At 39.7% G+C, this 24666-nt stretch overlaps 1 protein-coding gene across 1 annotated transcript in view; it reads left to right on the top strand.

Annotated features, from left to right (window-relative positions):
- The window catches only part of ENOX1 (ecto-NOX disulfide-thiol exchanger 1), a 352320-nt gene that overhangs the window by 250034 nt on the left and 77620 nt on the right, over positions 1–24666 (top strand). Inside the window, exons 6-9 of the mRNA XM_041407302.1 lie at positions 2364–2537; positions 4243–4449; positions 11247–11480; positions 22051–22263. Of these exons, the coding sequence (XP_041263236.1) occupies positions 2364–2537; positions 4243–4449; positions 11247–11480; positions 22051–22263 (828 nt within the window). The remainder of the gene's footprint in view (positions 1–2363; positions 2538–4242; positions 4450–11246; positions 11481–22050; positions 22264–24666) is intronic.

Below are 24666 nucleotides of genomic sequence, written 5' to 3'. Positions count from 1 at the left end.
TGTGACATGGGGCCTGAAAGGTGCTTGTGGGATAGGGAGAACTTGGCCTTCTGTCCATCTTCTTGTACCTGTGCTTCAGAATGCTGCAGCTCTGCTGTGGATATTGGATTCAATATGAAATTTCATATCTGGCTGGGACTGTAGCAGACCCTACACCTGTCCAGAGGGATCGACAAAATGCCTCATTTGACATCTCCTCATGCCAGGAGAGGAGTGGTATGGCACAGTGTGTTGTGTGCTAGCGTGGTGACCTGCTTTGTATGCCACTGAGCTCTATGGGATGTTTTAGCAGTGAGTAACAAAGATGGAGGTCCACCCACAGCCAGAGAGTACTGCACAGGGTGGTCTTCTGTGACTGTCAGAAGCCTGATTTGTAAAACCGAGATTAAGATTATTAGCGTAGCCTAAGGACTTCTTTGAATTATGTGTTGCCCTTTCACCTCTAACTTCATCTCCTGGCATTCACCATGAATATTTAATATATGGCCACCACTGCATCTTGCAGAATAAATGACAGCCTCCAAGTTTCAAAGCTAAATCTGAAAAGCAATGCATATACATCAATACTGAAAAAAAAGCATCATACCCAGAGCAAATCCTTTTTCAAAACCCACATATTACAAAAAGCAATGTAATATCATGACTTTTCATTAATATTAGTCTTCACTAAGCCTAAAGCAAATCCTTGCTTACTGTGCACTTGCTATGCTTGTTGTACAGGACTGCCTGAAGGTGGTGAAGGCTCGCAGCCAGTGCGTGAAGAACAGGGAGCATGCGGCTGAGACAGATATGAGCTCTTTTATAGTAGTTCTCAGTCCTCAGTTGTCCTTCCTGGAGAACATGATTATGGATCTTTCACAGGAATAATAATGCTAATTTTCAGCCCCCACAGAGTGCTTTGCACCTGCAAAGTGCTATAAAAATGTGAGCTAATACTCACCAGTAAGTGAGTATTGCTGTGCCTATTTTGTAGACGCAGAAATGGAGATACAGAAAGGTCAGTGGGCTGACCTAGGGCCATATAGCTTCTCAGCAGCAGATTTAGGGTGAAGAAAGTGGTGTCTCTCTGGTCACATTTCATTAATCATGGTGCCTTTTTAAAATTAGCTCAAAGCATATATATATATATGTGTATATATATATGTGTGTATATGTATGTATAAAATGCTTGAGATGGAGTTGTTTCCCTCTCCCCTCTTTGCTTCTTCAAAATAAATAAGCTCCTGATCTACCAAACCCCATGTTTACACGTATCATTAAATACTTTCCAGTTGCTAGCCAGAAAACTCAGCAGAAAATCTGTAGAACACCAAAGTAACTCTCTTCTTTTAAATAATTGATGATGCCAAATAGCAGCGGTGTTATGCCAACAAAGAGATCGGTCTCTCAAAATATTTTATTCATTATGCCTCAAGAAACCCAAAGCCTTGTTTTTAACGAAAGCGAATTTGAGAAGTTGGCTCTCGGTTCCTCTGAAACATCTGCTTATTACAATTCTTGGTGTTAAAGCACTGGTGCTCCCCGGTAAATCTTTCAGCTTTAAGTAATACGTATGGAAATCTTGGCAAGGAGATCAGGAAGGAGAAAGAGAAATGCTTGCCAAATATTCATTTTACTTTATGAGGCTGTAGTGGTATATGTTAATAGTACATGTGTTGAGGTGAATCTACTAATCCGATTAAATAACAGGACAAGAAGGAATTAATTCCAACGTTCAAAAAGACTCCATTCTGTGCAGCTGTAAATTTATATTCCAGGGTAAAATTATTAGAAATCTTGGCTAACTAGACATCTATAAAGCAGCCAGAAATGGATCTTTCTCTGTATTGTTTGTAAATCAAGGTCACTTATGGGAGAAGGCTATGTTGTGATAAATCTGTCTGACAATTAGATGGAGAGGACATATAAATGTTAAATTATATTCTTTTTATGCTTTGGGCAGAAAGCAATGTGTAAATTATGCATATGTAAAGAAAATTGCATTCCAGATAATAACAGATATTCATGGTGCATGGTTTTACACGTTAATGTGCTACATTTTACTCAGTCATGTTAATATTTTAGGTTATGTAACATTCCCCTCTTTATGTGTAGTTTATTTTTTTTCGCTGAGAATGCAGCTCCCTCCTCCTCATCCCCCTCCCCCTCTCCCTCTTCCTTTCCCTTTCTCTCTCCTTCTCCCTCTCTTCTCCCTATTTCTCTGCATTTTCCATTTTTCCGTTTTACCTTTTCCCCTTCTCTTAATTCTCACAGTGATGCTTGTGAAACGAACAAGGAGAATGGACTTAAAGGGAACGTACAAGAAAATTTTAACAGGTAGTTTGAAGATTTATAAGCCAGGATTTTATGTTCTATACTTACAGATTCAATCTGTGTACCAGGCTTTGATCCAAGCCTTAGCATGATGACTGGAATCACTCCAATTAACCCAATGATACCAGGCATGGGGTTAGTGCCGCCACCACCACCAACAGATGTGCCTGTAGTCAAAGAAATAATTCACTGCAAAAGCTGCACACTCTTCCCTCCAAACCCAAGTAAGTGGATCTGAAGAAAGAATGTTACTTTCCTAAATACACTGCATGAATATTTTTTATCTAATAACAGTTATGCTTTATAATTACAGGCAGGTGTGGTCTTTCCTTCTAAGGTCTGTTCTGTGTGTAAAGAATGGTATGGTATAAGTGCATCCTTATTCACCTCTGTAAGGTCACAGAAAAGAAAAAAACAAACCTATGATGCTTGTACAAAAAGGAAAAATACTTAAAGAAAAGTAACACAGCCTAAAGATCTACACTGCTCATAATATATACCTGTCTTTCCTGTATGTCAGGATGTCACAAAACATAAAACTTATATGGTGCTGTTCATCTCTGTGTTCCCCTTCAGGTGCCTGTAGTTAGATGGGACCAGTCTGGGCTCATGTCCCTGAACACAGTAACTTGCACCCCAAACTGCCTCACTACAGTCCCTTTTTGAGGGACATGGAGGGAAAGGGGGCTACGACTTCTCTCCTGCCATTCTTCAAAAAGTTCAACAAGGCAGATGAGTTCCTTCTTCTTTTTGAAAGCAGGGACCAGGTTCCCTCCTGTTCCTGCTGTTACTGTGCAAATGGAAAACTCTCCCCACTCAGATACCAGCTCAGGCACAAACTCTGATTTTGTATGTTGGCCCCATGAGTGTCAGAGCCATCATACCAGTGACTTTCACTATCACTGTGAAATGAAAACATTGAACAAATATTCAGGTGCTCTGGATTTGCAGTGTATCCAGATCACAGTTTTATCAAACTGCTTGTGTATGTGAGTATGTATGTATGTATATGTATGTACACTTTAAGGTTGCAACCTCCTTTACTGTGTTAAAGGGCCCAAAAAGTAAGTCATATTAGTCATATTCATTCTTAGAGAATTACTTTCACTGTGTATAAACAAGGTGAAGTGTTATGATAGCTTTTATTTTTATATGGCTTTCAAAAATTTAATAGTTTTTCCGATAGAAGTGTGTATAAATTCTCTCTCTGTATACATGGAGGCAGCATTTTTAGCTACTCCACCTCATGAGCACTTGTAAACAATGAGGTTATCCTTCCCCTGTGCTGCCGTCTGCTCCATTATCTGGCAACACGACAAAACAGATAACCGGCAGAGTGTTTTCATCATGCTGTCACTTTGTTGTGTTTCCCACTTTGTTTTTCTGTTTGCTGTGCTCCTGCACTCTGAGACAGAAATGAAATTATGCTAATACCAGGGAAAGGTGTCCAGTCCAAGTGCACAGGGTGTACGCAGCATGGGCTTGCTCACAGCCCACACACATGGTGAGCATGGTGAGTGATGGGTATGAGCCAGAGATGGTGCAGTTCAGGCTTTGAATGCACTGCACTAGAGCCTGAGATCTGTGCTCAGGGTCAAATCAGTTGCAGAAACGCCTCTGCTTTGAAACAGAATATTTTTCTGTTTTTTGTGGGGCTGTACAGGGAAGAAAAAACCCTTTTAGACCATACTGTCTGTCCTGCAGTGGCAGGAATAAATGTTTGAAGTACCTGAAGCTTGAAAGGGTTTAGATTCAAGTGATCAATTTTGGATAATCTTTGCAATATTCAATTATTTTGCTTGTCCCTCTCTTCTGCCTCTGTACTATGACAGGTAACTGTTGCTGCCCAGCACTGATTAAAGGGGTGAATAGAGCCAATGGATCAAAAGACAAATTTTGTATTCCAATGTTATTTCTGTTTTGACTTAGATCTTCCACCACCTTCAACAAGAGAGAGACCTCCTGGGTGTAAAACCGTGTTTGTTGGAGGATTACCAGAAAATGCAACGGAGGAAATTATTCAGGAAGTCTTTGAGCAGTGTGGAGACATAACAGCAATTCGGAAAAGCAAGAAGAATTTTTGTCACATTCGTTTTGCAGAGGAGTTCATGGTTGATAAAGCTATTTACCTTTCTGGTACTTCACATTCTTTAATGGATTTTCCTTGCTTCTCATTTGTATTTTGTGATGTTAATGCTTGCTTATTTTCTTAACTTTTATCTCAGCAAGTCTTTCTTGAACTCAGTGACTGTAGCATGAAGTGGCAAGGGGCAATTATGTTATTTTTCCCTGTCTGCCAAGACTCATGCATGGTGTTGTATGTTACTTACCTGGGAGCAATTTCCTGCCATCCCACAACAATGCAACAGAACTTGAAATTCACTACAGAACAATCTTATTTTCGATTTACACAAGTTTATATGGTTTTGCTCACAGGTTGTGGAAAGAGGAGGGCACCGGGCCAGGAACTCTGCTGTTTTCCAGTGCCAATTTTTCTGATAGGCTGGCAATTTTACTGGCATATTTTTATAGATTTGTGGTGCAGCCTGAATAAAGTCTGTCTTTATGCATGCATGTATTCAGCTAGCACATGGGTTAGATTCTGAGCCCCATCTGTAGGCTACGTCTGTTGCCTCCCATGACAATGAGTGCTGCAGAAATTACAGGGTGTAAAATTTCAGAATCTCTTTATTTTCCAACAAAGGAACAGACAAAAAAAACCCAAAAAACCTCAAAACAAAACAAAAAAACAAAGAAACAACCCCCTCCTCGCCCAATCTGTAATTCACAGGGGAAAAAAATCAAGAAAAAAAGATGAAAAATAAGTCTGCTTTCATATTTTTTGGCTTCTGTGACTGTCAGTGTCCTGTTAAGGTTAATTTCCATCATTTGAGGATTGACTTGCTAAACAAGTCCTTTTTCACCTTACTGACTTGGCTCACATGCACTGTCTGTATTTGTCTGCACTCCACAGGCTGGTTTGTCCATCATTCTGAGTCCTGGAGAGACTCAAAAGCACTGTTTTGCCTGACAATTGTAGTCACTTTCAACCCATATGCAATGTGTTCTTGAATAAACAAGGTGCAGGGAGTGCTCCTTGGCCAAGACAAGCTGACACAGACTGGCTTACTTACACCCACCCTGTGTCAGGTGACCTCAAAGCACCCACTGGGACCATCCTTTTGAGCCTGGGGGAGAGTTAAAAACTCAGGACTCTTGTTTGAGCTCCCACCTTGACCATCTTCTGTTTAGCAATAAGGACAGAATCTCAACATCCTCTAGGTGTCCATAGGAAGCTCCCCCAGCTGGAAACAAGCTGTCTCTCAAATCACCATCAACTATATAGAAAGAAAGAGAAAGGAGAGAAAGAGAGAGAAAGAAAGAGAAATAGAGAAAGAAAGAGAGAGAGAGAGAAAGAGAGAGAGAAAGAGAGAGAGAGAAAGGAAAAAAGAAAAGAAGGAAGGAAGGAAAGGAAAGGAAAGGAAAGGAAAGGAAAGGAAAGGAAAGGAAAGGAGCCTGCCTCTCAACTTTTGAAATATGTCATCAGGAAGAACCTAGCTCCTTTGTTTCTCAAAGGTTTTCCCTAGGGTTTTTAGGTGGTTTGAGGTTTATTTTCCTAACTTGGCTGCTTGCTTTAAATACCTGTTTGAAGAAGTATAGAAAATTATGACTTTTATGGGGTCTGTGTAAAGATTTCTTTGAAATATTGCTATATTTTCAGGTTTATGCCAGATCTTTATTCCACTCCAGATTTTTCTTTTTTTTGTTTTTTTAATTTTCATTTCAGTTCTTATGGCCCCTCCTCCCCTATCCTCTCTTCCTGATTTCCATGCTTCTCATTTATTTGTTTATTCATGTTACTTCCAAAATGCTGTAGATCATTGCAGCAGATTAGAGGCATACAAGCAGTAGTACATTTACCAGCTTCCAGCTTCTCTTTAGGGGACCCTAGTAACAGAACAGAAGAGGGGCACACCAGATTCAGTTGGAACTGGTATTACTGGATTATGATAAAGAAAACAGTGGCAAAAAAGAGAGCAAAGAAAAGCTCAAAAATATACAGGCTGCCACCCTGGGCCAGAAACAGTATTCCTCTAGCTCAGTTTCCTGCTTCTCAGCAATTGGCTGCACACTTTACTTCACTCCAAGTCAAGTTTTAGTTTAATTTCATTTGCCTTAAATCCTGAAGGGACCCTAGAGGTAAGAAATTCTGTGTGCTGCTGTGTGTCCTCATTCATAATGCATCAGAGTGCTCACTCAGAAGAGAGGACATGAGCAGAAACAAAGGTGAAAAATTCTTTTCCTAATTCTTCCTCATTCTGAATTTTCTGCAAATTTAATTCCAAGTTCCTGGTACATCATTCCCTCTTCTGTTTCCTTCCGTCACAGTCGCACCACTGTCTGTCCTTCCTCTTACGTCTGCTCCGCAGCCTCCTTCCCATCCGTGTTTTCCTCCCTCCTTTTCATTCTTCCAAAGTGTTGTACCTATTGTCTCCAGCCAGACCAGGGAAAGAGCCAGTGCAACTGACAGGCATGAGAAAGAAATGCAGGAGCACTCTGTAGGCAAGTTCCACTTCTTTTTAGCAAGGCTGCTGAACTGTGCAGATGAAACATGAAGCACTGACTGTCCCCCACCACTACCAGGGAGGTCTGGCTCTAGGCAGGGGCATGTTTTCCTTGTCCTGAAATATCAGGAGGGGTTTTACCAGTCTTTATTCTATTCTCAAACATAATATATTCTGAAATGGTGGGAACAAAGCATATTTTTGAGGCATTTTATTTTCCCTGTAAGAGACAAAAGAGATGTACAAATATAATATGTGTGTTATATTAGGGGAAAGTCATGCCTTTGATATTTCTGGTATAATGATAATTTTGTCTACCTAATCAGTTTTATCTATCTACCCCATCTAATCTCATCAAGTTTTGCATTTATCCCATGCATATCATCAGAATAGAGCAAGTGATTACAAAATCCATCAAGCAGTTTAATCACTGGGGTTTTTTTTCCTTTGTTCTCCCAAGTACACATGTATGAAAAGGGAGACTGGAAGATGGAAGAAGACTATGATAAGAATGTCGACTTGAGGAAGGCTAGGTTTCATTTAACCTTTAAAGATATATTTTGATCTCCCAAGGAAAAGACTTTCCAAAACCATCATACCAGCCCATGAGAAAGCTCTTTCTCAAAACTGTTATGTACTTTACTCTTTTGGCTGAAAATTCAGTAACTCCTGCAAATATTGATGGCCCCAGACTTGAATATATGGGACAAACAGGTGTCTGGAGACAGATCTGTTTATACCCCAAAAGCCCATGTGTGCATTTTTCCTGTGCTGATATTTCCCCCTGTGGGTTTCCTTTCAGTACCATTTACTTGTTTCATTTTAAGTTCTCTCTGATCACCATTAACACTCTGATCTAGATCCCCAGTCAGCCCTCAGCTATTGGCTGGTGCCCAGTATAGCAACACTCAAAGGTAAGTCAAGCCATGGAGTTTGCACTAGACCTGTGATATGAAAATACTGTTTGATTTTTATTTAGCACTTTCATTAACTTCTCCTGTTTCTGCTCCTTTAAAGTGGGGATCTTGGCAAGTTCCCAAAGCCTTTTCGTCTTCCACTGTGTGCAAACCTGAAATTAAAAATGACAAGCCAGGCACAAAGTTAATGCTAGCTGCAGCCCTGAGAAAAGAGATGAAGAAAAAAATTCATTGCCCATGCATGAAGGGGAGGCAGTGCCAGGTGTTTCTCTTACACATTCAAACACCCTCAAACATCAATAGGGAGACATGGTATTGAAAAAAACCTGAGCCTCACAGCTGCCTTGAGGCTCAAAATTTCCAGCGCAGATGGGTGCCTGAGGATCTCATGTACAAAACAACCTGCCAGTTGTGCATGCAGAGTCCTTCTGGTTATCAAACCATCAAGGAGACTGTTCTTCACTGGCCAGGTCATTGGTTCTGTAGTGTCTGCAAAGCCCATGAAGGTGCAAGAAACCATCCTCAAGGCATTTGTTGTTTTTGTTAAGGGAAAGATGCCAAACTGTGACCATTCTGATCTGACTTTGAAGCTAACCCTGCTTTGGACTAGGTGATACCCAAGGTCCCTTCTTAGCTAGGTTATTCTAAGTTTCTGGGCTGGTGGTAATCACTTGGCTGGCTGTCCCCCTTCAGTCTTTAGAGTTAAACAAGCAGTCACGATTTTTTAGTGTGATTCATAGTAAATTTCCAAAATCTGTTAATTTGGTTTCCCAAAGGGAACCATTTGTCCAGTGCTACCGCAATGTACACTGTTCAAGTTTTTTTCCCATTTACTTCAAAAATGAGGGCCACTTCAATACAACTCAGCTTTGCCAGTGCACACAGAACCTATAGATGCATAGTCCTTTTCATTAGCTCTTTATTCTCCCTATGTGAGGGGCCTTGAAGTCCACAAGAGCGTTGCCTCCTGCAGTGCTGTATTTCTGTCTCTGCCCATAACTATTGTGCTCCCGCCAATGGAGACGAAAGATGGCGGGGGGAGAGGAAGAGAGATTGAGTCTTCCTGGAAAGTGCAGCCCACCTGGGAGATCTAATTTTAGGTTCACGAGACCTGGCACCTTGGCAGTGTCCTTTGCATTGCTGATAATGCTGTTCTGGCACAGAGCAAACACTGTGTGAGGAATGCAGCTGGCACGCCAAACTGGCGGGGAGCAGGGGGCTAACATTTGTCACAGTTATCAGGGTAGCTGCACCACTGACCCCTTTTGGCTGACTCCTTTGTGCCTACACCTCTGTGGATAAAACCATATAATTACACCCTCATTAGTTCAGAGCCCAGTTCTGAAAGGTCACCCACACTCTTCTTCTATTATGTCGCACTGAATAGGGTGTATCTGTAACTCTTCCCTTCAATGCCTTGGGACTAGAGCTACATATATGGCCACAAAAAACCTTTTGGGGGGAAAGACTGGTGTTTTCTTCTCTAAGCTAGAGAAAGCAAAGCCAAGAGGAATTTAAAATAATAAACAGCCCCCTCCTTTGCCACTCCTACAATATCTGGTTTTACTTCACTCCAAGCTCATGAATCTGCCGACCAGATTTGATAGGTTCCATTGGTAGGAACCTATCAAAACTATTCCTTGGTGAGGCAGTTCTTTATGCCTTTTGGTTTTGAAGGACTTCTTAGCACTTAGCTCAAGTTTTTCATCTGGGTTTGCACTCTTTGCTGGACAATGAAAGTCATCTCTTTTCCTCACCTGCAGACTCCTTAGCTGAACTCCACAAGGTGTTTGAAAGGAAAATATCAAATCAAAAGGCACCCAGATTATTTTTTATTTGAAGGATTACTGCATATATGGATATTTAATGTCTTTGAAGCTATTGTCTCATGTGTGCTGTAGTACAGACAATCCCTTGTATTCATACAGCAGGATGTCCTTCCAGCAGTAAAACAGATACACAATTCTGCGAGGATGTGCTTAATCTACTACATAATTCTCAGCTTTGCTATTCCTGGAGGGAGCTCAGAACTGAGTTTTAACTGTGGTGGTGAGGTGCTAAAGCTCTTAAAACACAGGCAAACCACAAGATTGGAAGGTAGGTTCTCTTGGATTGCAGATCAAAAGCAGCAAACACCATTTTTCCTGACATTTTGAATAGAAATGTCAGGAGTTATTATGCAGTGGTTGCAGTAGTGTGCATTTCTGAAGAGCTTCCTGTGTGCCAGCTCAGCACAGAATTCATCTCTTCAGCATCCCATCATTTGAGAAATCTCTGCTGAGCTGTTGTGTGTTGGTATGGAGAAATTAGAGCTATCCTGTGTAGACTGATTAATTTTACCCACATTTGAAGGTTCTGTTTGAAGCCTTCTACATAGTATTTTCTCACACTTTCTCTGAGTTGGCATTTTAAAAGTTAGATGAACTGCTCTGTGTATATATTTGTGCCTTAGAAATAAAACTTGGAAAAAAGACAGGTACCCAAATATGGCCACAAAAAGCTCCTCTTATAGGAGGAGCCTGTAGAAGTGGCATGATGTTTTTGACCTCTGACAGTAGTCAACAGTTTTAGTTCAGAGCAGGACCCTTTTGTGCTGCTTGTGTAGCCCTTAAGTTAAAGCCTTGCAGTATGCTAACTTTAGAATGTGATACATTGGCCAAATTATGAATATGCAGAATATCCCTAAAGATAAGGCACAACAGGTTTCATTATTTGTTCTGAAAGGAGTCTTGCAAATGCCTAATAAATCTGTCCCTTTAGAAATTACTTTAAGGAATGATGAACTCAATTAATTTGTAGGTGATTTATATTTGCTGCTAGATTATTTTCACTGGGGAATTTGAAAATAGTGTTGCAATTGTAAAGTCTCAAAATTTGAGATCTAGCATCACTGTAGTTATTGAACCTTCCTCTTTGTGGCATAGGAGTTTATGTAGCACAATTTCCACGTTCAGCTATAGTCATGACTTTTCGAAAATTCAGCCTTTCCCCATATTTCCAATTCCATTGGCAGGGTGGAGAAAAACACTAGACTGAACATGATCTCAACAGGATCAGTGGAAGAAGGATTCTCCATTCAGACTAAAACAGATCTATTTTAAATAATCTGTTTTTGTTTATCTGACTTCTCTGCTTTTAAAAGTTGGAAGCATCATGTGGAAAAATGATGTATTTTGAGAGATTTCTAAACATAAATGTAGGTTCTATACCTTAGGGTTGACTTTTCAGTTCATGTACTATGGTGATAGGTGGTACAGGAAATGGTGAAGAAAAATGAGTGGATGGATGTTTATCTTCTTGTGAAAACATGGTGATTGATAGATATTGCATAGATATGTGGGAATCTGTTAATTTACATTTTTACCTGGCTGCACTTGAAAAGGGGGAAAAAAATGAAGAGAAATTTAAGCAAATAAATCCTGCAACCGTTAGTTCTACTTGTTGATTTCAGGTTACCGCATGAGATTAGGATCTAGCACAGACAAAAAGGATTCAGGTCGCCTTCATGTTGATTTTGCTCAGGCAAGAGATGACTTTTATGAATGGGAATGCAAACAAAGAATGCTGGCCAGAGAAGAACGCCACAGACGTAAAATGGAAGAGGACAGACTGCGCCCTCCTTCACCTCCAGCAATAATGCATTATTCTGAACATGAAGCTGCTTTGCTGGCTGAAAAATTGAAAGGTAAGCAGCATTTGCTACTTCTCAGCTTATTATTCCTTAAAAGCAGGAGCCATGCAGAGGCCAGAGCAGTGTCGGATGTGTTTCATTACTTGCCCTGTTAGCTTTCCCCCACTGAAATGGGTTTCTTTGCCATTTATATGCCAATGGTAATGACACTCACCTACCTGCTGGAAATGCATGACATCTGTCTATCTACCTGTGCTTTAACAGCTAAAACACAGCCTTCAGAATGCTACAGATGGGGAGTTTTTTCCTGTTAAGTTGCTGTAATCATGTATCTTGGAAATACTCTCAGAGTAAGACAACCTGTTGCAAGCATCCTTCTTCACATGAAAGGCCTTATTCTTCAAATTACTTTAATCCTTGACATGTAGGTTACTCTATCACATGCACTTGAATGTCCCTGGCATTCAAATTGCACTCATGAGCTGACACAACTTATCTCTGACACACACCATCCCTTCTTTGACTCCCTCTTTAGGGTTAGTATTACTTGTGCAGGATAGTGTCATGTTTTGGTATGTGTTTGCTTCCTTGTTTGTTTTTTTCTAGGTACATTTACTGAGTTAATATTTTTCAAGGGTGCACTTTGAGGATTCATTTTATTTTAATAGCTAACATAAACAGTAAGAAACAAAGAAATAAAGTTATTTATGGTAACAAAATTTAAAAGAAATATCTAGCAAACAACTCTTCATACCTCTTAGAGTTGTATTTATTTTCATCAAGTGTTTAGCAGTTGTGTTTGACATTCTTTCCCCCATGATGGCCAAGCACATTGCTTAACTGTGTGCCAGGTCACAAGAAGCTGTGATTCTTGCCACTGTTTCAGAATTATCGAGATTAGGCTTAGACTGTCTAGCTGTCATCACACTGGTCTCTCTTCTAACCATGAAGTATGTTTGGGGAGCTGAAGAAGGACAGTGCAAAATGTTTCATCCTTGGAGCGTGGAGCAGAGATGCACCCTGCTGTCTCTCTGAGTACTGCATTGGTCGCTGCTAGTTGTTGCTATTACCTCTGTCAGTTACTAGTTTGGCTGTCTCTCATCCTCACCAGAGGCACATCTCCATAAAATAATTCATCAGTCTATTTGATAGATTGGTGAAATAACCCAGATGGGTTTATAGACCAGGAGAAAAGAGGCCCTAATACAAGAAATTTTAATTCATACCTAGCTTCTAATCCAGTTTTAGATCCATCTGATTTTAGTTGAATATTTTAGGAGTTAATCTTTTGTAGGGAAGTTTTTCTTTATGTAGTAAGGCCTAGAGGTTTCCTGAACTAAAGTAGAAAATGCAAGACGTCTGGACAATTTCTTCCATGTGGCTAGTGATTTCTTGGGGCAACTGAATGTGGGTTTTTGCAAGATGTTTAAGATGACTATATTTAGAAGGATTTTTCTTTTCATTATGGGAAGTTTCCATACTTAATTAAAATCTACTCCAAGCATTTATATTTTTGGTTCTCCTAAGGGAAATTTAACCAGAACTTGACATATATGCTCAAGTTGAATATAAAAAAAAAAATTAGTGCAATATAGACCAATACTATGTGCATAACTGTTTCTCCAGAAATAAACTTTCAGCAATGTACGTCACTTAAATAAAAAAAAGGTAAGTTTATTTTTTATTAATTGAAAATCATTAAAATCCAGCAAAAGAATATATTGAAATTTTAAAAGTTCTGCTAATTAACAGTTGCCTTGCTGTGATTGTTGGGAGATTTAAGACACTAGCCCTGGATAGAGAATACAGAAAAGACCCCTCTCTTTCAGTGAGCATGAGCTGTGCCCTGTTTTAGGTAGTAAAGAAAGCAGAGTGGGCTTCAGTAGTTACACTGGTCTGCTTTACCTTTCCTATGGCATCACAGCCAGTGTCTGTAAAATAGTGGCATTGAACAAGATGGGCTCCCTTGGGCAACACGGAATCACCACATGAGCTCTTTGTGACAGCCTAAAAAAAGAAGTAAAGCAACAATAAAGAACATTCTTCAACTCTGGCAAGGGGCAGTTCATGTAATAGACTCATACAATCATTAAGGTTGGAAAAGACCTATAAGATTGAGTCCAACCATCATCATACATTGACAATTTAAATGTGGACTTCAGATGAAAGTAGCAGTGTATATATATATATATATACATACACATATACACACACTCACCGAGATATGTAAGACTTGGAGTTAAAATCTAAAATCTCAGGTCTCTATTATCACTGCACTTGGGCTGCCGCAGAGCCTGGAGAATTCATTCTAAAGTAAAGAAAGATCACAATATATCTGCACTTGTCAGGATTTAACTTGAAAGATTGTTTCTTCAGCAGATGCTCTGCAGTTGTTTTCTTAAGGAAGGTCATGACCTTGCTGTGGTGCCCACTTCAGAAGACTCCTGAGCTCTGCTGCCAGCTCATGAGACAAAGCTGCAGGTACCCCACATGCGGGTTTCAGCTCCTGCAGTGCCTCCAGAAGTTCACTAGCTAAAAAGCAAGCCAAAATAACTAAGAATATCTCAACCCAATATACTGCTTTGCAACCACAGGTGTAGATAACTTGGTCTGAAATCCAAGCAACTTTTTGTTGATGAAATAACCTTGGAAATTCCTGACAGCAAGGAAATCTTATGGTGAGCAGAGATGAAGTAGGCTTATCAGCCACTCCCCTAATGTGGTCTAGATATTTACTGAGTCTGTAACAGAGGTGACAATATCTTCTTTTCACTTGCTGCAAACTGCAGCATAAACTAAGAAATCATTCGTTTTGTGTAACAGACTTGGCTGGAAACTCTTGCCCCAGTGTTGTCAGCATATTCCTCTTCCTCTGGTGTGCTGAAAATACCTGGTACAGCAGTGACTGCGGGTGAGAGAGTACAGAGGAACTTTTGTGCCAGTTGGAAACAGAATTTCATTGTAAATTTTCAGCCAGGTAGTCTATACTGGTGTGGAGCTTCGCAGAACAAAGGAACCAGTTCTTCAGTGCCTGGTGACTGGGGCTGGGAATCCACTGCATCTGAGGCCTCATATACATGAGGATTTATAATATACTCTCCTGTAGACTACCCTGAATCCCTTCATATCTGCAAAGAACTTGGTTTGAACACTGAATTTTTGCAGAAATTAAATAAACCCATCAAACTATGGACCATTGCAAATTTTCACCACTTTGCAATTCAGTGTGTAGCAAACAGTGTTTGTTTCTGTTGCCTTCCTTTCCCTTTTGCCTTTTCCCTTCTTTTTTTATTTATTAAGATCTTCATTACTCCTGCAAATGAAGTCCTTCTTAACTCTCTCCTTGTTGGCAGCATGAACATTTTTTTCCTGCACCATTTGTGTCATTAGCCTGAGCCTCGATTATCAAAATGAAATGAGCTCCAGCATTCCAACGAGATGAGTAACATGAAGAGTATGAGATCCTTCTTATTTGTGTTTCCTTGAAAAAAATACCTCAGTAAATTCACAGATGTGAACTCTGGGAATCCAAGGTCGTTCACAATGAAGTGTGAATGTTATTTACCTCCTTAAACAGCCTTTGAAAATAGACCTTGAGTTCTTGTTTTGACAAAACCAGCAGAATATTGTGTCTTCTGCAATTACACTAGAAAAAAGTGACTTTCATTTCTTCTGGTTCATTGCAGCATTTGTGTGTGTCTTTTAGATTTTAATTCCTCAGTGTTAAATCAGATGTGTTATTACTGCACAGTGGAATGTGTCGGTAGATATTTAGGTTCAAATTTGCATGCTCTGACATCTGTTTTCCTGGCTGCGTTATAAACAGTTAAGTCATGTGATGCCCAGAACAACACACAACTGGAGATAGGCTGAACCTTTTAAGTGGAAGGCTGCTCTGTCAGGTGCATTGGAACAAAACATTTTAGTCTGTGCTTATGACATTTGTGTTTCAAAGCAGGATTTCAAACATTATGGTTTTCTTAATTCAAGCATATCTGTACCTAATGGTATCATCTTCAGAAATCACTTCTTGCAAATAAGATCCTTTAAAATGCTACATATGTCTTACTTGCTGTGGGTAACTAAATAGTTCTATCACTTAACAAAGGCATGTCTTTATATCTGCATATCTGTTTTTTTTAAATATTTTGAGCAAACATAAATATCTGAGAGTTAAATACAATACCCTGGAATTTACCTCCCTTTTTAATATTGTGTTTCTTTATGAGCACAGGCAAGTTATTCATACAGTTTTTCATTTTAAGAAATATAATTTAAAAATTGAGAAGCTGCTTCTTTGCCAGACACTGTATTATCCCCTTAAGAGAGCACAGATTGGAAATTTAAATAAATAGATGGCAGTTACAGTAGAATGAGGGATGTGCCTTGCACAAGACTCAGGTAACATCAAGCCTGACAATCTCAACTCTTGCACATCATTTGAAATATAAACAACATTTAATTGCTTGGGAGACAGGATATTTCACTGAGAAGAAAAATACACTGCTTTCAATATCACCATGCACTTGGAAGCCAGACTGGTGGAGCACTGGAGAGACAGTGCAGTTATGCAGAGAGGCAATTCTCACTCAGAAGGGATCAAATTCAGTGCAGAGCTACGTCAGACAGGGGGTGCAAAGTGAGATCCTATGAACAAATTCAGTGAATGCCAGGTTTAAATGCTGAGACTCCGACTTTTTTTTTAGCACAATTTTTTTTTTTATTAGTGGTATATCAGGACAGAGCCCTGAAACAGACGTGTTTCGATGCTTTAGCATCAAATCTGTTCGCTCACCCTTCCTGGTTTTAGATTATCATTTTCTCCTTCCTTCTTCCATATGCTGCTGACATCTGCTGTGGCACAATACATCTGGCTCCCAGAGCCTCGCACAGGGGCTGTGAGCAGGCACGGTGCGAGGGCACTTTTGTCTGCTGGCAGAAGAGCATAAGGTGTGTTCAGCTATCAGCAGCCTGGTAACCAAACTCCCTGGGCACGTCCCTCCCAAAGCCTACAGGAGGTACACTCACTGCTTAGTGCATCACTAAAAGCATCCTCCCTCACCTCAGCTGTATTATCAATTCAGATTTTGAGGTTTTAATACAAACCCACTGGATTAAATGTACCACACTGCAAAATGACTCAAGTTAATTACTAAGAGCTGGGAAATGGCAGCTCTCTGATCTGAAAGTTTTTGGTGTGATTTTGAGAAATAGGGAGGAAACTCAATACTTCATAATTACTTTTCATTGAAAATAATGGCATTAGCAGGAGAAGATAATGGATTTCTGTGTCTAACATGAAACACCCACCCCAGGAAGAATCTTGTGTGATTTAATTTGAAAGAAAGAGTTTGATTATGTAGGGGGGAGAGACTACTTTTTAATATACCTTTTAGAGAACATATGAGTGTATTTTTATCAAATCTAGTGTCATTTTGAGATTTGTTACATAACTGGAAAAGTTTCTTGGTTATATTATGCAGTTAAGGCTATTTAAAAAATAGTAAGGTGGATATTAATCATTCTTTAAAAGAACCCTTTGGCAGTAAGAATTTGTATTTCTTGATTCTTACTTGTTATGCAATGCCACTGGGTTAAAAATGTTATTAATCCCAAAAGTACTAGACTGATGTGTGTGATGCATGGCACAATTATATAAGGGATTTGAGCAGGAAAAAAAAGAAGGTGAGGGTAGTAGACTGAAGAGTTGTGTTTCTAGGTCACTGGCAGGCACTCTGTACAGAAGAAGCTCTTAAGCCAAGAGAAAAATAGGTTGTCATTTTGGCACCAGAAGTGGTGTGTGCTGGGAAGAAAATTGTTCCTGATGCATCGGGGAGCTGGGCTGAGCCTGCTGATGAGAGAGGTTAGTGAATCTTTTCTCTGACCTGATTCAACCACAGCAGTCACCTCCTAAAGTTTATTCTTTTTTGTGTTGAATTCAGTCTTTCCAATTTAAAATCTTAGTTATAGTTTAATAAATTATCAAGTCAGAAGTCAGATCAAGAGTAACCTTGGCCGTACCTCCTCCCCTGGCTGCAGTTATACGTAACGAAGAAGTTTGCATTCTGAACTGAGCTGTGCCACCTTCCTGTTTGAACTGGGCCCAGTTTTACAAACTGGAACTGGAGTCTGAGCAGTTGAGCAGCTCCAGGCAGACTGAGGATGGTGTAACCATGAGCAAAGGGGTAGTGCTGAGCGTGGGATGAGGCAGGGAGCGCATCTTCCCATGGCACTGCTACAGCTGACAGAGGAGGTCTGTTAATTAGAGGCAAAAAAGGACAGACATATCTCACCACTTTTGTCCTTCCTCTGCCTGCCCTGCAGCAGGTTCTTGCTCAGTACTCTCAAGAACACCTTCAGGGGTTTGTTAATTGGGTTTCTGCTGGTCAGGTAAGAACTTGGCATAAAGGTGTACCTGCCCCTACCCATCTTATAGAGGGGCTAAGAACAATGAGATCATTAATGCTTCCCAAAACATAAGCAAACAGCACAGGACTTTTCTAAGTGTAGTCACTGGTGTAAAGACCAACAGCTCTGTATTTTCAGCATGTCCTTGCAAGCCTGGGAGGTTGCATAGGGGAGCAAATTTTGGGAAAAGAGACAATGTATGGTGACTCTGGACAACACCATAGCCCATAGGACAATGTAGAAGGTTTGCTGTGATTTAGAGAGGCTCCAGGTGTTGTGTGAAATTTCTCAGATTCTTGTCAAACATTTAGAAAGACCAGGGTTGAAAAGATAATAACAAGGCTAAATCAGTAGCCCAGTGTTTGACCTTGTTCTAGTTAGAAATCCAGCATGCAGTTTCACTCTTGAAACACAGAAATATCAAGTTAGCTATATTTGCAATATATCTATAAATGTAAAAAAATTATAGAAATAAGAGTGTTTGAATGCCTGGCTTCAGAGTGATGGGTTAGTCTGTATCCTTTCTAATGGCTAAGACCTTAAACACCATCACCCAAGTTGTGAAAGCACCTGATGGAGGTGCTTAACACTGAGAGATAAATAGTCACATTTGACGGTACTCTGAGCTGAATTCTACCCTGTGCTACACCAGGGAAATTCCATGAGCTGAAAGTAAAACCTCTGTTTCCAACACCTTTTCCCAGGATACCATTCTGTAGCAGTTGTTGTCGCAGCTTTTTCAATTAAATGTTTATTCTGGTTGTGGTTTAGAGGTGGTCAAATTACAAGCAGAAAAATGCAAAATATTTGTCAACAATTATTCCCTTTTTTCATAGAAATATTCCTGTTACAATTTGCTGGGCCGCTCTAGGGACATATTTTCTTTTCTTTATATTTCATTTCATCTAAGTTGTGAGCTAGGATTTAAATGTCAAATATCTGTAGTTGATAAAAGAGGAATTTGAAATATCTTATCTCTAGTGCCCTGTGATTGAGTCTGGCAGCACCTGGAAATCTCTATCGACAGAGATCCAGCAAGCCATCCTGGATGGATGGGCAATCTTCAAATGACACGACGTTGTCAGAGCTTGTGTTAGAGCTGTCCTTTACGGGGACACGCAGGGGTGCAGGTGCTTGCAGCAGGTGCCCTTCTGGAATGTTGGGGTTACTCCAAACAAATGTGTTCCTGTTGCAGGGATGTTGACACAGGAGCAGGCCAGCCCAGGCTCCCTTTGCAGCTGCTTGAGGGCAGCAGGCACTTCTGGGGGGCACAGTTCACCTCACTGTTAAACAAACAAAAACAGACTGATACCTTATTGGCTTAGAATATGCTGTGACTTAGAGGAGGAAAAAGCTCTAAGAGTAAGAAATAATTTGCCACATGCTTATTTTAAAAGAACAATTACATATGGGAACATGTCTTATATAAAGGAATTTATTTGAAGAGTGTGTTTTTAAACAGTGTATAATTATGTGCATCCTACCACGAGGGAATAATTTTGAACAGAATTAGGAGTTTTGTTTTATTTTTTTTAAATAAACGGCTGCAATCATAAGGCAGTTCACGCTCTGTTTAAATTAGATTCCATTGCTGCATTTCTTCTACTATTTACCTACTAACTAAAAAAGAAATGAGCAATCTCATATAAAAATCTGATTATCTAAGGCAATCTCTCATTCCTAAGAAAGTATTCTGGATGAAAGAAATAGATTCACGGTGAGTTACCTTATACCAGTCAGTGAGTGAGCTCAAGAATATAAAAGCTAGAAATTAAGGTGACATAAATTTTAAAACTGTAGAGAAAAGATTTTATTAACTAATGTGCTCCTGTTGTGCATATATTACCCTCTAGCATTTTTGAATGTAACTTCTAATTATGTAATCAATGAAGATGCTGATGTTTACCAATGAAAGGATTTTTTCCTGCTCTGTGAGCAGAGCTGTGAATTAACTATAACAGTTCCACAGACCTCTGCAGCTTCCTGGAAGTACAGTATGATGAAAACAGGTTTCCAGCATGTCCGTTTAAATGGGTAGAATCTATGTGGCAGAAGGATGATATGTTTACGAACATCCCTTACAGACACCCACTGTGCCTGATAAAAACAAAATGAGGGGAGAGTGGTTTTTTTTCACAGATGCTCTATAGCAAAACAACACATAAATGAGTGCTGGGGAGAGACTAAAACAAGGAAAAGGGAGGATATTTCTGTGCTGCTGATTTTCCTCATGCATGGATACATGTTAATATTGCCAGAAACCATTACAGTTTATTCTTATTCACTAGAGTAATCATAATGAACATTGTGTTTCAGGGATAAGTTCTTGGCTGTATTGCATCTTTGACATCCAGTTCCCATGCAACTCAGCAGGCTGAAGATTTTGCCCAACTCTTTTGGAGAGCCTTATCCTTGTGTTTTCTTGCAGTGAAGAGGCTTTGCATGAGTCTTGTTCACATTTGGCATTTCTTTGGGTCTATATTCAGCCAACCTCACTCGTCAGAGGCACTGAGTACATTCCTGCTGCATATGTACCCAGCAAAGCTCAGAAGTGGAGTCTAATCCAAGGGGACAATATGTAATGAAAGGATGCCCATCTGACTCTTCCTGCCCAGTGAAAATTAATGAATGGTGCTAGTGAATCACGTGTTAATGTTTTACAATAGATGCACCATTGTACACAGGGAATGTGTTATGTGTGATTCTGTGCTTTTTTCTTGAGGGATCTTGGGTGAACATGCCTATTCAGCTGTGGAGAGCAAATCTTATTGCTGTAGCTGAAAGCATGTTTCAGTTAATAAGATGTTAAAGATCAGGCAATGTAGAAATCTCTTCTTCAGAGGCTGTGGGCACAGAGCATGTCACTAGTCCTCTCTGTATTTTAGACTACTCTAAAAGAAATGCCTTTAAGAAAGTGATTACTGATGCAGAATAAAAGCAAAATCATCATTTGACAATTAGTATTTAATTATTCTTTGTACATAGAAAGCAGAGTCTGACTAACTGTGTCACATATTTCTGTATCCTGTAACACAGTTGGCTGGGTTTAGTATTTTCCAGTTCTTGTTTTAAGTGTCTGTTGGTTATGACTACACTACATCTTCCTGCCATGACCATATATATACCTCCTCTTACAGAAAGGTGTGCATACCATCTAAAATATATGTACAGAAATATAACCAAAAAGCACTAGATGAGATGTTTAAAATGAGTTGTTGGGAAATTGAAGTTTTATAGAATAAAATCCTGGTGAAAAAATGATGTCAAATTGCACAAAAATGGTTCCACAGGAAGACCCTGTTGTAATAATATTTTCTTGCAGTTCAGTCTAAATGGGACTTAAAAATAAATGTTTCCTCTTAATCCTGATGAAGCCTGAAGTGTAATGGATGCTGTGCTTAGAGTCTTTTGAGGAAGCTGAGAGCACTGTCAGAGGAAAGAAGATTACCTGGGGAGGGAGTGTGCAAAATCTAGCCTTCAGTTTTGGCAAACTTTCTGCAGAGAAAAACAACTGTCATTACCTGAATGGCAAACATGAAGATGTAGTCTAGGTGTTTTCCTGGATTCATTTGGAATCCTTTAAAAAAATAAGTATGTGAAAAAAAAATAAATGTAATGTGAAACATAAAACAAATAGTACAAAACAAATAATACAAAACAAATGCAGGCACATTGTCTGTTCAAAGCAGTTCTTTGTAATTAATCTGTGTTTTCAGGAGGAATTGTTCAGCCTCAACATTGTTCCTTAATTAACAACATGATGTTAGTGAAATCTGTTGACAGAAGTATGGCTGAGCCCAGTTCCAAGACTGAGCTTTTGACTGAGCAGATTAACACAGACACATTTCATTTCCTCAACGAGTCCAGTACCACAGAGGTCTCCTCACTCCTGCTGTAAGGTCATTCCGTATCGCTGAATGGCTTAAGGGACACATTGCAAAAGTGAAGACTCAGGCCACAGGGAGAGGGGGAGGCTGCTTTTTGTTGTGAGAAAGCTATTAAATGAGGAGAAGACAAGTCTTGAAGGAAGATTTATGTAGTTTTACATGGCTGTATTGGCTTCTTACATCTGATAGAACAAAGGACACAAAAGTTGCCCAAAATTATATACTGCAAGCAGGATTTATGGTGATTTTAATGTGACACGGAGCAGAAAATGTGTTCTCAGCAGGATATTTATGCCTGCAATTTGAAACCTGTGCTATGATTGTTCTAGATGATAGCAAGTTTTCCGAGGCCATCACAGTGCTGCTCACCTGGATTGAGCGAGGCGAGGTGAATCGTCGCTCTGCAAACCAGTTCTATTCCATGGTGCAGTCGGCCAACAGCCATGTCCGCCGGCTCATGAACGAGAAGGCAGCTCACGAGCAAGAAATGGAGCAAGCCAAGGAGAGCTTCAAAAATGCCTTAACAGGGATCCTCACTCAATGTAAGTAACTCCATTTTTGTCAGTGTTGTTGTAGTGATGGTGGTGGTGGTGGTAGTGGTTTTATCATTTTGCTTGTTTGTTTGGGGGTAAGTAGTTGCAATGCAGTCATGCTCTACTTCACATCCTATTCCATACTCTATGGCAGTTTGGAGGATCAAGGACCATTCCTAAGAACTTATTATTCAAGGTGAGCAAAGTTTCAGTAGTTTTTTTTTATTAATAGATGAAGACGTGCTCTATTCACAGTGTCTACTGTTGTGTAGACATAACGCTTCAAGAATGGACAAGACAGAAGCCTCACTGCTCTGAGAAAAGGTCATGGTTTTTTTGAGAGAAGGGATATATAGCCTGTGTGTGGCAGTTGGTTAACTAGGTCAATTAAAGAATAGAGCACAATTAGGTAATATTTTTAGCCTGTGTTTAGGTAAAAGGCAGTAGAATCCAGTAACTTATAGGGATATATTCACAGATAAAGGCCACCTCCACAGTAGAAAAGTATGCTGTACTGCTGCTGGCATCAGGACTGATCTGCCAGTATTAACTGGGCAGATAAACTGTCTTAAATATCTAGTGCTGGCAGCTGTTTCCTTAGTACCGAAATACAATCAATGAACTTACCCTAATGAGGTTCCCTCATAAAACAGTGATCAGGATACTTGCCTAGAAGTTTTCTTCAAGAGAGGAGAATATGAAAAAAAAGAAAAAAAACAAGGAAAAAAAGGAAAAAGAAAACTGATTTAATTGTTGGTGGTTTTTAACATGCCTACTCATGGTTCCTCAAGGAAGAGGCATTATGATACTCGGAAAGGTGAAGCCTGGAGCCAGCTCTCATGTGCCAGTTGAGAACAAAACCCAAGATAATTTACCAGACAGAAGACAGTGAAGTTGTTACGTTGTAATTTCTGAATCATACACCTATCTTTACATTTTTAAAAAAGCACTAAAGGCTTTTGTATAATTTATTTCTGGTCCCTCAGTGGACATCCTTTAAAAGTTAGGGTTGACGGCATAAGCTTGGATGGACTTGTCTGGCTTAGCAGAGCAGCCACTAAAGCTTCCTGCATGTGTGATGGAGAGCTCATCATCTCAGAAGACAAATTCACCATAGGGCATATGTCATAATGTAAGAGTTTAGATGCCAGAAGTTAGAAACAAAGATTGTGGGCCAAAGACATTTGATTTCTGTGGACATATGTTCAGACAGTAAATTTAAAAGACTGGCTAATTCCCTTGGTAATTTGCTAGGCATTGTTTTCTTCCATCTCAGCATCTAAAAGGCAGTGTGAGGCACAGAGATGCAGGCACCACGCATGGTGTGCTGTTCAGTTCACACCAGGGCCTCTCTAGTTTTGTGTGCAACAGCCAGCCCTAGCATTCAGAAATGCCTTCTTCAGCTGCACTAAAAAAAGTCCCCCATTGTCAGCAGGCTGAACTTTAGTTAAATCAGTCTAAATTAGCCCATTTGTCACCAACTGTTGTAGAACATCTGTCACTTGGAAATAGAGATCCCTGTTGTTTCAGGTGGAAATATGCAGTTTTGGCTATCTGTTTTGCTCCTGTAATGTGCTGAATGCTGAACTTACAAAAACAGAAATAGCTCTTCTGGCTTCAAAATGTGAGTTTCCTGGTGCCACAGTAACAGCAGAGTCTGTAAGAAGAAATTTTCTGACATATCTGGCCCAGGAGGACAAGGTCAGCAAAAAGCATCCTTAGGGAAAGGTGTTACACTGTGGATTTTATAAGAAAAAGTTTTACAAGCTTTCCATGTGTTCCCCATTGTTTATTTTATAAACATCATTGACCATTATTAGCATTAATATGTCTTATTAAAATTCCTTGCAAACTTGCTGTGAACAGATGGATAATGTTTTTCCTTTACTCATGTATATGCCTAAGATTGCTAAGCATGGAAATTCTGAAATAAGCTTCCCTTTTTCAAGGAAATTTGAATTGATCTGAGGAATGTTTTTTGTGCATCTTTTTCCACTGCTGTTCCACAGTCCTGCATAATTGGTTACAATATGTCAGTTGCTTTATGAAGAAAATTTGAAAATAAGAGATGTCCAAAATAGGTGTGTGTGGACTGTTAAATTCTGCAGAGTGACAAAAACACACTTCTGCTCTTACGCAGTAAGAATCCAAAAGTCTAGTGTAATGCTGCAGCTGTGTGGCCATTTGACATAAATATTACAGTATTTTAAAAATATCATGTGGCAGTCCTCTTTCATGAACTAGGTCAGATGTCAACTTGGAGCTGACCATTCTGGGCTTTCTTTGCAGTCACAAGAGAAAAATAAGTATCTCCATGGAATGAGTCATCAAACTGACCTCATGGTGCTCTTCCAATGAGATGAATCATCCCTTGGATATGCCATTTTTTCTCTGCTGCCCATAGAGGATTCA

Source organism: Onychostruthus taczanowskii, unplaced genomic scaffold, assembly GCF_017590055.1.
Source record: "Onychostruthus taczanowskii isolate IOZ18803 unplaced genomic scaffold, ASM1759005v1 scaffold26, whole genome shotgun sequence".
Taxonomy (NCBI): domain Eukaryota; kingdom Metazoa; phylum Chordata; class Aves; order Passeriformes; family Passeridae; genus Onychostruthus; species Onychostruthus taczanowskii.
This window is presented reverse-complemented; position numbering and strand designations above follow the sequence as displayed.